The sequence below is a fragment of the Necator americanus genome, chromosome III (assembly GCF_031761385.1).
Source record: "Necator americanus strain Aroian chromosome III, whole genome shotgun sequence".
NCBI classification, from domain to species: domain Eukaryota; kingdom Metazoa; phylum Nematoda; class Chromadorea; order Rhabditida; family Ancylostomatidae; genus Necator; species Necator americanus.
In genome coordinates this window covers 28,366,576-28,378,180 of record NC_087373.1, presented here as the reverse complement: position 1 = coordinate 28,378,180, position 11,605 = coordinate 28,366,576, and the positions used below count along the sequence as shown (strand labels likewise).

The 11,605-nt window shown below is 47.9% G+C and overlaps 4 protein-coding genes across 6 annotated transcripts; 2 read left to right on the top strand and 2 right to left on the bottom strand.

Annotated features, from left to right (window-relative positions):
- Positions 1-26: 26 nt before the first annotated feature.
- Positions 27-386, bottom strand: RB195_011224 (uncharacterized protein; the record flags this gene model as incomplete). The annotated part of the gene is made up of 1 exon (XM_064192550.1): positions 27-386. One exon carries the CDS (start codon positions 384-386, stop codon positions 27-29), a length of 360 nt encoding a protein of 119 aa, XP_064050133.1.
- Positions 387-973: 587 nt separating this feature from the next.
- On the bottom strand, positions 974-4,548 carry RB195_011223 (uncharacterized protein; the record flags this gene model as incomplete). Of its 2 annotated transcripts, XM_064192549.1 has the most annotated exons (5): positions 974-1,047; positions 1,161-1,242; positions 2,174-2,213; positions 3,831-4,246; positions 4,348-4,548. In XM_064192549.1, 5 exons carry the CDS (start codon positions 4,546-4,548, stop codon positions 974-976), a joined length of 813 nt encoding a protein of 270 aa, XP_064050131.1. The 2 variants fall into 2 exon arrangements, with proteins under 2 accessions (XP_064050131.1, XP_064050132.1); XM_064192548.1 differs by lacking the exon at positions 4,348-4,548 and having other exon boundaries at positions 3,831-4,054.
- A 233-nt stretch (positions 4,549-4,781) lies between these two features.
- On the top strand, positions 4,782-5,081 carry RB195_011222 (uncharacterized protein; the record flags this gene model as incomplete). Its single annotated transcript, XM_064192547.1, has 1 exon — positions 4,782-5,081. One exon carries the CDS (start codon positions 4,782-4,784, stop codon positions 5,079-5,081), a length of 300 nt encoding a protein of 99 aa, XP_064050130.1.
- A 291-nt stretch (positions 5,082-5,372) lies between these two features.
- RB195_011221 (uncharacterized protein) lies at positions 5,373-10,184 on the top strand (the record flags this gene model as incomplete). Of its 2 annotated transcripts, none has more annotated exons than XM_064192545.1 (5): positions 5,373-5,509; positions 6,078-6,576; positions 6,642-6,788; positions 6,907-7,428; positions 7,590-10,184. In XM_064192545.1, 5 exons carry the CDS (start codon positions 5,373-5,375, stop codon positions 10,182-10,184), a joined length of 3,900 nt encoding a protein of 1,299 aa, XP_064050128.1. The 2 variants fall into 2 exon arrangements, with proteins under 2 accessions (XP_064050128.1, XP_064050129.1); XM_064192546.1 differs by having other exon boundaries at positions 6,642-6,836.
- Positions 10,185-11,605: the final 1,421 nt, after the last annotated feature.

The window sequence follows — 11,605 nt, the reverse complement described above, 5'->3', positions numbered from 1 at the left end:
AACAGGAAGGGTCCTGCCACCGCCCCTTATCTTACTCCAGTTACCACTTCAAACGGTGTTGTACATCCGGCCGGTGTTCGAACTGCAGCAGTTGTTCGTTGATTCATGTCATCAAGCAAGCGAACGAACTTTCCTGGTACTCCATCGGCGCGAAGTGCGTTGAGAAGACGGCCTCGGTGAGGAGAGTCGAACGCTGCTTCAAAGTCCAGAAACGCTAGTTGCATTGGCTTCGAATACCGCTGCCAGATTTCGATTACTTTCCTGACGATGAACACCTGGTCAATCATAGATCGGCCAGGACGAAAGAAAGCTTGCTCGTCGCGCGTTGTTTCTTCGCGATGTTTAATGAGTCGGTCCAGGATAATGCGCTCCAGTACCTTGTACATAACACGCAGCAAAGAGATTCCTCAATAATTCCTAGGGTCCGTGACGGATAACTTCTTGTGGAGGGGAATTATGATAGCGTGTCTCCACGAATCAGGTATCCTTTCGTTTATCCATATTGAACGGATGATCTTTGTCATCTCACGAATCCCAGACGGAGGAAGATATTTTAGCATTTCTGCGCTAATCCCGTCGTCTCCACCAGATTTTCCATTCTTCATTTTCTGAATACAGACCAGGACCTCCGACTCGGTCGGTGGCTCCTCGTTAACCGCATATGTCGGTCTATGAACGTGTTCGAGTTCAGGAGCTGACGGTGTTAGCCGCTTCAGCGAGGTCTTGAAGTGTTCCTTCCAAATTGGAAGGGTTGCTTCACCGACAGCTACCCCATTAGCAGTGTTGAGGATATATATATATATATATATATATATATATATATACATATAAGGGGTAATCGTTGCAGGCGATTGCTTCGGCGACACCTTTCTAATACGAAGATGTAAAGAGTTTCGGGTTGACCTCTAAGCAAAGGTTCTTCATTAACAAGACAAATGCATTATGTAAAAGTGCGTGCGAGAAATCTTCGTTGTCAAACAATAGTAGTAGTGTGCTGCTTTTTCTCGCAGTGGATCAATGTGATATCCACTTTCTCGTCACTTATACCTACAAGATGCATTTGTGGATTTCTTCAAAAGAGAAATATGGAAAATTAGCGTTGGACGAAAAATCCGAAGTTTGCTGTGGGATTTACTGGAATCAAAGACAAAAGTGCTCACATATTAGTGCGAGGATACATTTAAGAACTGTCACTCCCAAGCAAAAAGCGGTGAAAATCATAAAGTATTGTGCTGCAATGATCTGTAAAGAAAAATTATTCAAATACAAACTGTTCTGACGATACTATAAATATACTTCTCCTACGCCTAATTAATTGACTGAACTTTGGTGATGTGATGAATTTGCCCAACATTATGTATGTATAATTGATGCAAATTTATTCTGATGATGTGATCTATTATTATATATACATACTAATCTGTTTCCTTGAAAGCAGCACAATATAAAAACTGATAATACTTGGATCTCTTCACAAAAAGGTAGGATAAGAGGGTGCGGATCACGAGTATGTATGCGATGTTTCTCAATTCCCCCCTTACCGTTCTTAGAAAAGCGATGCGGGAAACGGCCTTGACGACCAAATTTTCCTGCGATGGACCGTGTCGCACATTCGAGCACAGGTATATGGGCCAACTGCGAGTGAGTGGGAGTGAGAGCATGAGCAGCCTACTGGTTGTCGGCTCGCTCGCAAACGCGTCACGTATGCCTGCGCAACAGTACGTGGCATGTTGTTAAGTGCCTCGAAGGGGAATTCGATCGTTAAGGCGGTTCCCCACACCGTCTTTCAAGACAATTGGGGAAAATTGGGAGTGATTGCGCCCTCGCTACTCGTGATCTACATTCCCAACCATATTTTTTCGAGATTCAGGAGAGATCCCAACATTACCAATTTCGTGATATGCTGCCCTTAAGCTAACAACTGCTGTTGATATCGACGTTTCTTGTGGTATTAGCAATAAGTGAACACCTTGCTTTCTGTAGAACACCACCCAAATATTTACTCGAATTATGCACAACCTTAATAGTATAACATTCTACTTGGCAGTATATTCAAAAACCTCCATTTTCCATAGTCTATCACAAACAATCTCGACTTCAACTAGGCCGGAAAACGGAATTGTTCACAACAGTAGAAGTAAACATTGAAACAGAAGAATCATGCAAAACAAACCTCATATGCAATGTTTACTTGTCCGTCGTTTAGTAAACTTCTGAAAAAATTAATTAAAAAGGTTCAAGATTAATTATTCCTCATTCCCAAAATTTTCCTCAGTCTAGAAATTCGAAAAGTAAAAAAGGGCAGTGATTTAGGGTAGTTATGGATGGAAATAATTTCCATCCTCTTTCGGCTGGCATTTTCTTCGAGGAAATGCGTCCAAGGATAAAAGGTGGATAATGTTAATGGTTCCTAAAGAGAATGGAATGGAGTTAGGGGGTTTAGCTTGGTTGGTGACTAAGAAATGTTTTCTATGACATAGAATTCTACCGATCGTTTGGTGACTGGCCAAACACAGTAAGTCTAACACTCTGTGACGTCGGAAATGTGTGAAAGCAGATCATCTGTGAAAGGCGAAATTGTCAGGATAATAAGTATAGCTGTGAAAATTTTTGATGTTGGGTCTTCCCAGTAACAAATAGGATTAGTTTGTATCTGGAGGAACTACTGCAAAGTAGTTCTTAAAAGTACAGACCACGGATTGATCAGGAGCACAAGACGGATCAGTTTGCCCGACAAAGCAACTCACGGAAATGGGATCTACGGAGTGGATGAGGATTGAGTTAGTTTTACTACCGTTATAGGTGAGAAGAGTTGTAATCTATTCGATTGAGTGTCATGAGCTGCGTTGTCAGATAAACTGAAAAATCCAGTGCCCCTGATGCATTCGTTCTCTGGATTTACAGAAATGTCTCGCTGTTGAGCTTTTCTCTGTGACACTCACAAACTAATTACCCCCTGAACTCTACTTGCTATCTGAGAGACCCTAACAACAAGCACTGCCTTTGACGATGTTGGGATTTGCGCACGAAAAGGTAGGATTGGAGGAGGAGATTAGTGAGCCTGGGCGTGTTCACGTTCAATCCCTGAAAAACGGCGTGGAGAAAAGTTTCATCGACCGAATCTCCCTACGACGCACTTGACAACGTGTCATGTGTTCGAACGCAGGCCTATCTGTCGTGCCCGGCACGACTTTCTCAGCCAGCCGGCCGCAGTTCTCGCGCGCCGCGTGGGAAACATTGCCAATGGCAATGTATTACGGTAGCGTTCCCACGCTGCCGCCATATATAAGGGCTGGCACCGGGCAGTCGGGGTTCCACCTCCATTTCTTTTTCGCCACTCTCCTGATCTCGGTCCAGTCTCTTATCCGCATTATTCGTGGTGTCGTGTTGCGTCGCGTTACATCCCGCCTCGTTCGATAGCCGCACCACCACACCACCACCGCAACAACCCTTTCCCTGGCTGGCTGCCCACAGGGTCCGAACCGCAACCCTAATCCATCTGCCGCCGAGAACCACTTAACCATCTAGCCATGACTGGCCCCTCTATTGATCCACCTTATGTCGTGTGTATTTGTGCGTGCCGTGTCGTGTATTGATGTCTTAAGGATAAACCCTATTCGTAAAACCCTTTTAACCGCATTGCACCCTAGGAAATATACTGGGGCGTGGGGTCAAGGGAGCAGCCCTGAGACCCCCAAAGGGGGAGTGGGGGCAGGGGAAGGGGCCCTCAGATCGAGCCCGCAGGGTTCGGAGAGGCTAGGCCGCCTTCCGGTGGCTAGCCCAGCGCAGGGCCCCTCCGGATCCGGGCAGTCGGCGCTGGGTCTCCCCACCGATGCCCGCTACTCCTTCTCGGAGCGGACCCGGGGCACGACAATGGTGCATCGGCGAATCGAGCCCGTTGTCGTGCGCTGGGCGATCCCGTAGGGGCACTCGCTGCCCTACGCTGCCCATGACGTGCCGGGTGCACATCAGCATTGGGTGGCCCTGCACTCGAGCATGGGGGTTGGCTTTGCGGGCACAAAGGTTCATGTGCGAGGGTCACGACTGCGGTCATTGCATTCCACATGTAGAGGACTGAACCAGGGTTACCCTTGGGGTTGGTGGCAGCAATCCTAGGAGTATAATCTCCATAGGGGTAGTTGCCCTGGCACTCCTGCGCGCACGCATTTTGGGATGTAGGCTCCTTGAGCGCCTTGCGGTTAGTGCAGCTTGTAGGAGGGAAGGCGTAGTGGGTCCCAGTGGAAACCTAGGATCGGAAGTCGCACACCACTAGCCTATGGCTCTCACAAACCGCATATCCTCACGCGCCAGACCGATGATCTACCTATGGCCCTTGCATCCACGAACCCGCATCCTCGTCCCCTCGTTTGTCGTGTTGGCACCTTGTTGTTGTGGCATTAGCCACTCTGGGTCCTTGTGTGCCCGTTGACGGGGTTCCTCTCTCCTGTCGTAGATTCCCCGCCTCTGTGCTGTCTGTGCTCCCACGTCCCAACCACACCATCTTTCACCGCATGTCCGCGCATCGTATACTCTACATGGCAACAGCATATTATATACGACATTTTTAGGTGGTATCACTCTACGATACAGCTGTCATGTCTACGCTCCGTGGTTGCAAAGCACGCTTGACCAACGCGACCAACAATTTGACGCGGCTGGTCAACTCGGCGAATTCCAACTACCCAACTAAGATCTCCATTGAAATAGCATCGGAGACATTCCAACAGCGCCACGAACACGCCATAAGCTTCATCGAAAACTAACCAAACGCCATAGAGTTTATGGACACTTTTGACATCCACTGGCGCGATCACAAAGGTGCCGAAATGGAACCAACCGCAACCGCTACCATCTTTACCCTCGACGATCTTATCCGCAAGGAAACCGAACTCGCGGATATGCTTCGCACCACCATAAGCGCATCCTCCACACCACAATATAACCCTACTAACACCACTGATGAGCCGGTGGATGCCACATCCATCAGAAACCCTGCCCTAACACCACCGCATATGTCCGAAGGCTCATCACCACCATACCCTGCTGAGGATACCATGAATGTACAACTCCGCAACCTTTGATGGGGATTTTTCCACCTATTATGATTTCTGGGCCAAATTTAAGACCGCGGTCCACGACAATCCATCCATATCCACCGCTGCCAAATTTATCCATCTTAGTAGCAGCCTTAAAGGTAGTGTCGCACTTGTTGTACAGGGGTACGACATAACCAATCCCTCCAACTACCACCTAGCCATTGAAGCCCTACGCAGACGGTATGACCGTCCGCAGTTCACCCATAATTTCTTTTTGCAGAAATTAGAGAACTTGCCAGCATCGTCTGCCGCCGCTTCATCGCAGAGGGACACGTTATGCCAGATCCAAGCATGTATTCTGCAGCTCAACCGCTTCGAGAACACGTCAACATCGCTATCGCTCAAGAAGCTCATTCGCAGCAAATTCCCACGAGAGACTCAGCTGGAAGTGAACAGGATGGAACACCGGTCAGGTACGATTTGGAAGATGCATGAGTTTCTTGCGGGTATTGATGTGTTTATCCAAGAACTTGAGAAGCTTGACGATAGCCACTGTCCTCCACTTAACCACGATCAACCCTATTCCGCATTATCCACCACATACCGCAACCGCTCACCATCTCCAGAACCACTTTATGATCCGCATAGATGTTGTTTCTGCGGGTCGAGGAGCCATCGCTCGACCCGCTGCACCACATCTATGCAGACCTACGTTCGCCGTATGATAGTGCGGAACCTGAAGCTTTGTTGGAAATGTGTCCAACCAGGGCACATGGCCAACTCTTGCCGGGCTCCAAACTGTCGTTACTGCCAACGTAACCATCACACCATTCTTTGTTCGTATTCATCTGTTTCGCGTTTTTCTCGTAATAGGTCTAGGCGTTCTAATGATAATCGTCGTAATAGTCGTAATAGTGTTCGTTATGATCGATATGGTTATCGTTCTCCCCGCGGACGGTACCCTTCTAAGGAATCGTCCCGGGAAAGAAGTTCTTCACGCTATTCCTCTTCATCGTACGATTATCCCTATTCACCATCTAGGCGCCATTATCGCGACAGAGACTACCACTATCAGTCTCATCGCAACCATTCTCCCTATCGTCGATCTGAACGTGATTCAGAACGAATACGACGCCATCCGCAACGCCGCCACTCATCATCTCCATCTTCACCACCTTACGGGGTCAGATTTCGTGCTAATCTGCACGACAGTCTTTCGCCCGTACGCCGCAGAAACTATTCTAGCCCAGAATCCAGTAGCCATGTCGCCGACACGGACGACGAGATGCATAACGCTCTTGATTGCCGTCCGGTCGACGACCCCACCACCCTTACCACTTCGTCCAACCACCAACGCCCTCTTCTTATGACTGTTAAGGCTCACATTCGTAATCCTAAGACGAAGACCCTTGAAACGGTCAACGTCATGCTGAATTCAGGAGCCCAAAACAGCTTCATAAGTAACGCAGCCACTAAGCGCTTATCCTTTAAACCCTACGACCACAAGCCGCTGACCGTCATCGTTCAACCCAAGAATCCGGTACAGTCGACGCCACCCTCTTAGACAACGCGAATAAACCATTCCCCGTAACCCTACGAACTCAGGAAGTTCTAACTTCCCAGTTCAAACCATATCGTCTCAGTAAAGAAGACAAATACGCACTCCGCACATTCTGCATTAACCCAGACAACCTTACCATCAGTCGCCACGTTACGCCAGATATCCTGCTGGGTATCGACTACTTCTTGGAGGTCCTGAAAAAGGACTCACCGAAGCAGCTACCCTCAGGATTGATGCTCGTTAACACGCGACTCGGACCAGTTGTCTCGGGTTCAACCTTTTTTCGTTGATTTACTGAGACAATCGCAGAACCATCTAACCACATCACCATCTACACCACCTCGCTCTGAAGACGACATCACCCACCTATGGGACCTCGATCGTTTAGGCATAACCGAGGATCCCGATCCCTCTGTCGACAAGGAAGAGGACGCACGGATCCTGAAGCGTTTTCGGGATACCGCCCAGGTGATTGACGGCTACTTGCACGTTCAATTTCCCTGGAAGTCATCCCACGCTCGCCTTGCCGACAACAAAATGTTAGCCCTTAAGCGTCATCAGAGCCAGTACCGTTCCTTCCAAACCAAACCATCCCTTTGGAAAGCATATGCCGCAACCTCTACGGACTATCTGGAGCAGGGCATAATAGAGGAGTTCGACGAGCACCAGTTCGACGACCACAGAGTCTATCATATCCCGCATCAGGCAGTCATAAAGGAAACATCGGCCACCACTAAATTGAGAGTCGTGTTCGATGCGTCCTCCCACTACAGAGGCGCACCGAGCTTAAACGACTGTCTCCACTCTGGCCCCGCAATCCTACCAGACATGGTAGGAATCCTTCTCCGTAGCTTAACACCATATCTCCTTATTGCCGATGTAGAGAAGGCTTTCCTTCAGATTCGTCTACAACGTAATCAACGGCCACTCGTTTCCTTTGGCTTCGCAACCCTAGCCTACCACCAACTCCGGATAATCTTCGGATCTTCCAGTTTACCCGCGTACCATTTGGTATAACCGCGTCACCATTCCTTTTAGCCGCATCCATTCTGTATTACCTCCATCTTGAACCATCGGAGCCGCTCCACAAGGAGATCGAGCACAACATCTACGTCGACAACATCTTTCTTAGTGCCTCGTCCGAGCGACAAGCCATTAAGAAGTACCGCTCTTCCAAATCCCTATTCAACTCCATGCACATGAACCTTCGAGAGTTCTTGTGCAACTCCAACACCGTAAACCTGTCCATAGAGCCATCTGATCGAGTCAGGAATCCATCATCCGTGAAGCTCCTTGGTATTCCCTGGAATTCACGCACCGATACCCTTCTCATACCACTTAAAACCGCGAATGTGTACTCGAAGCGCACAGCGCTCAGTGCATGTTCATGCACCTTTGATCCACTTGGTCTTCTCACACCATTTTTAGTGCCCTTCAAGGTATTCATCCAGGACATCTGGAAGAAGGAGTACCAGTGGGACACTCCATTTGACCAAGAAGACCATCAGCGATGGGACGAACTGGTTCAGCAGCTCAAACATCCGTTGCCACCAATTCCACGTTTCATTGCTTCCGCAAACCGCAACACTACTTATGAGCTCGCAGTCTTTGGAGACGCCTCACAACGTCTCTTTGTCTGCTGTGCTTACCTTATTAGCCGCTCACTATCAACCACTTCTTCACAGCTAATCATGGCTAAGTCATTGTTAGCAACGGTTAAACTCCAGATGACTATGCTACGATTAGAGTTGCTCGCATCCCTAATAAGTGTGCGTCTAGCACGCTTCCTCCATCACAAACTCCATCTTAAAATCCGCGCCATCCACTTCTTTTCTGACTCGAAGATAGCGCTCCATTGGATCCACTCGTCTCGTCTACTTAAACGATTCGTTCAGAATCGAGTGAACGAGATCCGCACCATCTTAACCACTTTCCACAAGACAGACGTTCAGACGAAGTTCTACTATGTGCAGTCAGACTCTAATCCAGCTGACTGTGCAACTCGTGGACTTTCGACCGCTGACGCTGTCAACCACATCTGGTGGCATGGACCATCCTTCCTTCGTTCTCCACAGTCGGATTGGCCTAAGGCCGATACGGACTTTGCCCTACCTCAGGATCTTTGTCCTGAGGCGGAGCACGAGTTTCAGGCCCTTAGCGTCCTTCCGACACAACCATATGAATCACCATTCCGCTTCCGTGCCACTAGTAGCTACCTTAATCTCATTCGTTCAACCGCGTATGTGCTTAAGTTCATCAAAGCCCTTTTCCTAAAAACCCGCATCACCAATTACACCCTCAATCTAGCCACTGTTGTACTGTCCAAGGACGTTTCAGCTTCGGAGATCACCAACGCGGAAACTCTCCTCATTATGGAGCATTACCGCGGAAGCGAATCCACGTTGAAACGACTACCATTGGATAAGTACAACCCCCACCGTGCCGCAGATGGATTGATCCGATGTCCGAATCGATTAGACCATGCTCGGACTTCGTCTCAGTCATCACCTATCCTATCCTTCTTATTCCGGAGCACCACTTTGTCCATCTTCTCGTTATGTACCACCATAAGACCAGGTTCCATTCAGGTGTTCATACCAGCCGCTCTCCGCACATCATATTTTATTCCTTCCATCAAAACCACCATCACCAGAATCCTTCGGCTCTGCACAGTATGTAGAAGAGCCCAAGGACACGCTTACCGCTATCCTGAGATGCCTAGTCTCCCTCCGGAACGAGTCAACCGCTCTAGACCGTTCCAGAAGGTTGGACTAGACTACTTAGGACCACTTTATTATAGAAATCAGCTACACTCTCAGGCCAAGATTTGGATCTGTCTCTTCACCTGTGTGGCAACCCGCTCTGTACATCTCGAGCTAGTCCACAACAACACCGCATTCGAGTTCTTACTCGCCTTTCGCTGTTTCATTGCTCGCAGAGGTACTCTGGACCTCATTATCAGCGACAATGCCACCACTTTCCGCTCAGCCAATGACTCCCTACAAAGCACCATCTATAACCGCAAAGCCATAGAAAAGATATCCACTCAACTCGCCAACCGTAAGATCGAATGGAGGTTCATCACTCCTCTTTCCCCATGGAAAGGAGGATTTTATGAACGTCTAGTCGGTCTCTTCAAATCCGCATTCAAAAAAGCCATCAAACATACCCTACTACCACTTTCCCAATTTCAGACCCTGGTTGCAGAAATTGAAGCAGTGCTCAACTCCAGACCACTTTTATCCATCAGTGACACATCATCTTCACCACACGTCCTTCGACCAATAGATTTCGTCTCACCGCAAGTGGAACTCCAATTACCATCTCCGCACCAGAACCATCTCTACATCCCTCCAAACCGTCTTTCCGAATGGTACAAGGAGACACTCGCCGTATTGAACAACTTTTGGGACATTTGGTACAAGGACTACTTATCCGCAATATCCGCACGTCACCAATACCGTATCCACCAAGGAAGGTTAAGTCCACTCATTCCATCGGTAGGAGACGTTGTTCTCATTGCCGATAGGAATGTTCCACGTGGACAATGGCCTTTAGCCATCATAACCACTATCCACCGCACCTAATCCAACATAACCAGATCAGCCACTGTCCGCATTGCAAACGGTCATGAGTTGCAGAGATTGATCAATCAACTACATCGATTGGAGATTTCCGCAAAGGAAGACCCACGACCGAAGAAGAGCCGCCAACAACTGCAACCCACACGGATCCAACCACCACGAGCAGCCAGACGAGTACGATTCGCACTTGGTACGAAGCGAGCGTGAGTATTTACTTGCTTCAGTATTTTGTGCTTTTTGTTTTCTCGTTTGATGCTTTTTTAGCCTTTAGTTTTATGTCTTTTTTGCTTTCGGTGCCATTTCCATTGCATTTTATTCCACTTTACATACCACTTTACCATTTCTTGTATTGTTGTGTTTTATCCCTTGTTACCACCTCTAGCCACGTTTCCCACGTCTTACCGTTTATTTCCACGTTTACCACTTAATTACCACTTTATTCCACTATTTTCGCCCTTTCCGCACCTTCCGCATCCTTCCGCAACCCACCGTATCCTTGCGCACCCTTTCGCATCCTACCGCATCCCTTCCCACTCTTCCGCACCCTACCGCATCCCTCCGCATCCTTCCGCGCCCTGCCGCATTCTTCCGCATACCAACGCACCTTTCCGCACCATGCCGCTTCGCACCGCATTGGTCCGCGTCCTAATCTGCACTCCTATACCCTTTCGTCGACTGTGCAGCCATTTCTTACTCACCCTCGAGTTTTTGCGCTCCAATCCACCCTCTTCGTCTAGGACCAGTATCACGGTAGTTAGCGTACCTTTGGTTGGTTGTGAAATCCATCCTACTCTTTGGCGTCACCGTCGCAACCGCACGTAAGCCACCCTTTTTCATCCAGTTTTTACTTTTTCGTGTTCCCTTGTATCGTACTCGTGTTTATCACTCCTTTTACCTTCTCACCATCTATTGCAGCACCTTTGTTATTCATTCCTTGTAACCAATTTCTTCCATCTTTCACTTTTCTTACATTCTCCTCTTTATCATACCTTTGCACATTATGTTTTTCTTCCTTTATTATTATCATTTAGTTGTTTCTGTTTTTCTTCCTCCTTTATCATAGTATGTAGTTATATGTTTTTCTCGTAGTACATTACTCATTATCTTAGATTTGTAGTCTAACACTCATCTTTTTGAAGTTTTCTCTTATTTCGTAATATCTCTATAGTTATTGCGCAATAGCGCTCCGCCCTTCATTTCCTCACATAGAAGTCATTCTTTTAAGTTTATTTTTGTTACTCTTATCTAACCCTTATCCTTTCCCTCAGACGGGTCTACTCAAGTTAACTACGTGGTACTTATCCACTTAGGTGCTGCCGCTTATCCATCTACCCTTTATTTGCTCATCCATTTCTTATCCGTTGTCACGTCAATACGATCCATTTCTACCACCTTACCACATACCATGCCATCTTACCATATCA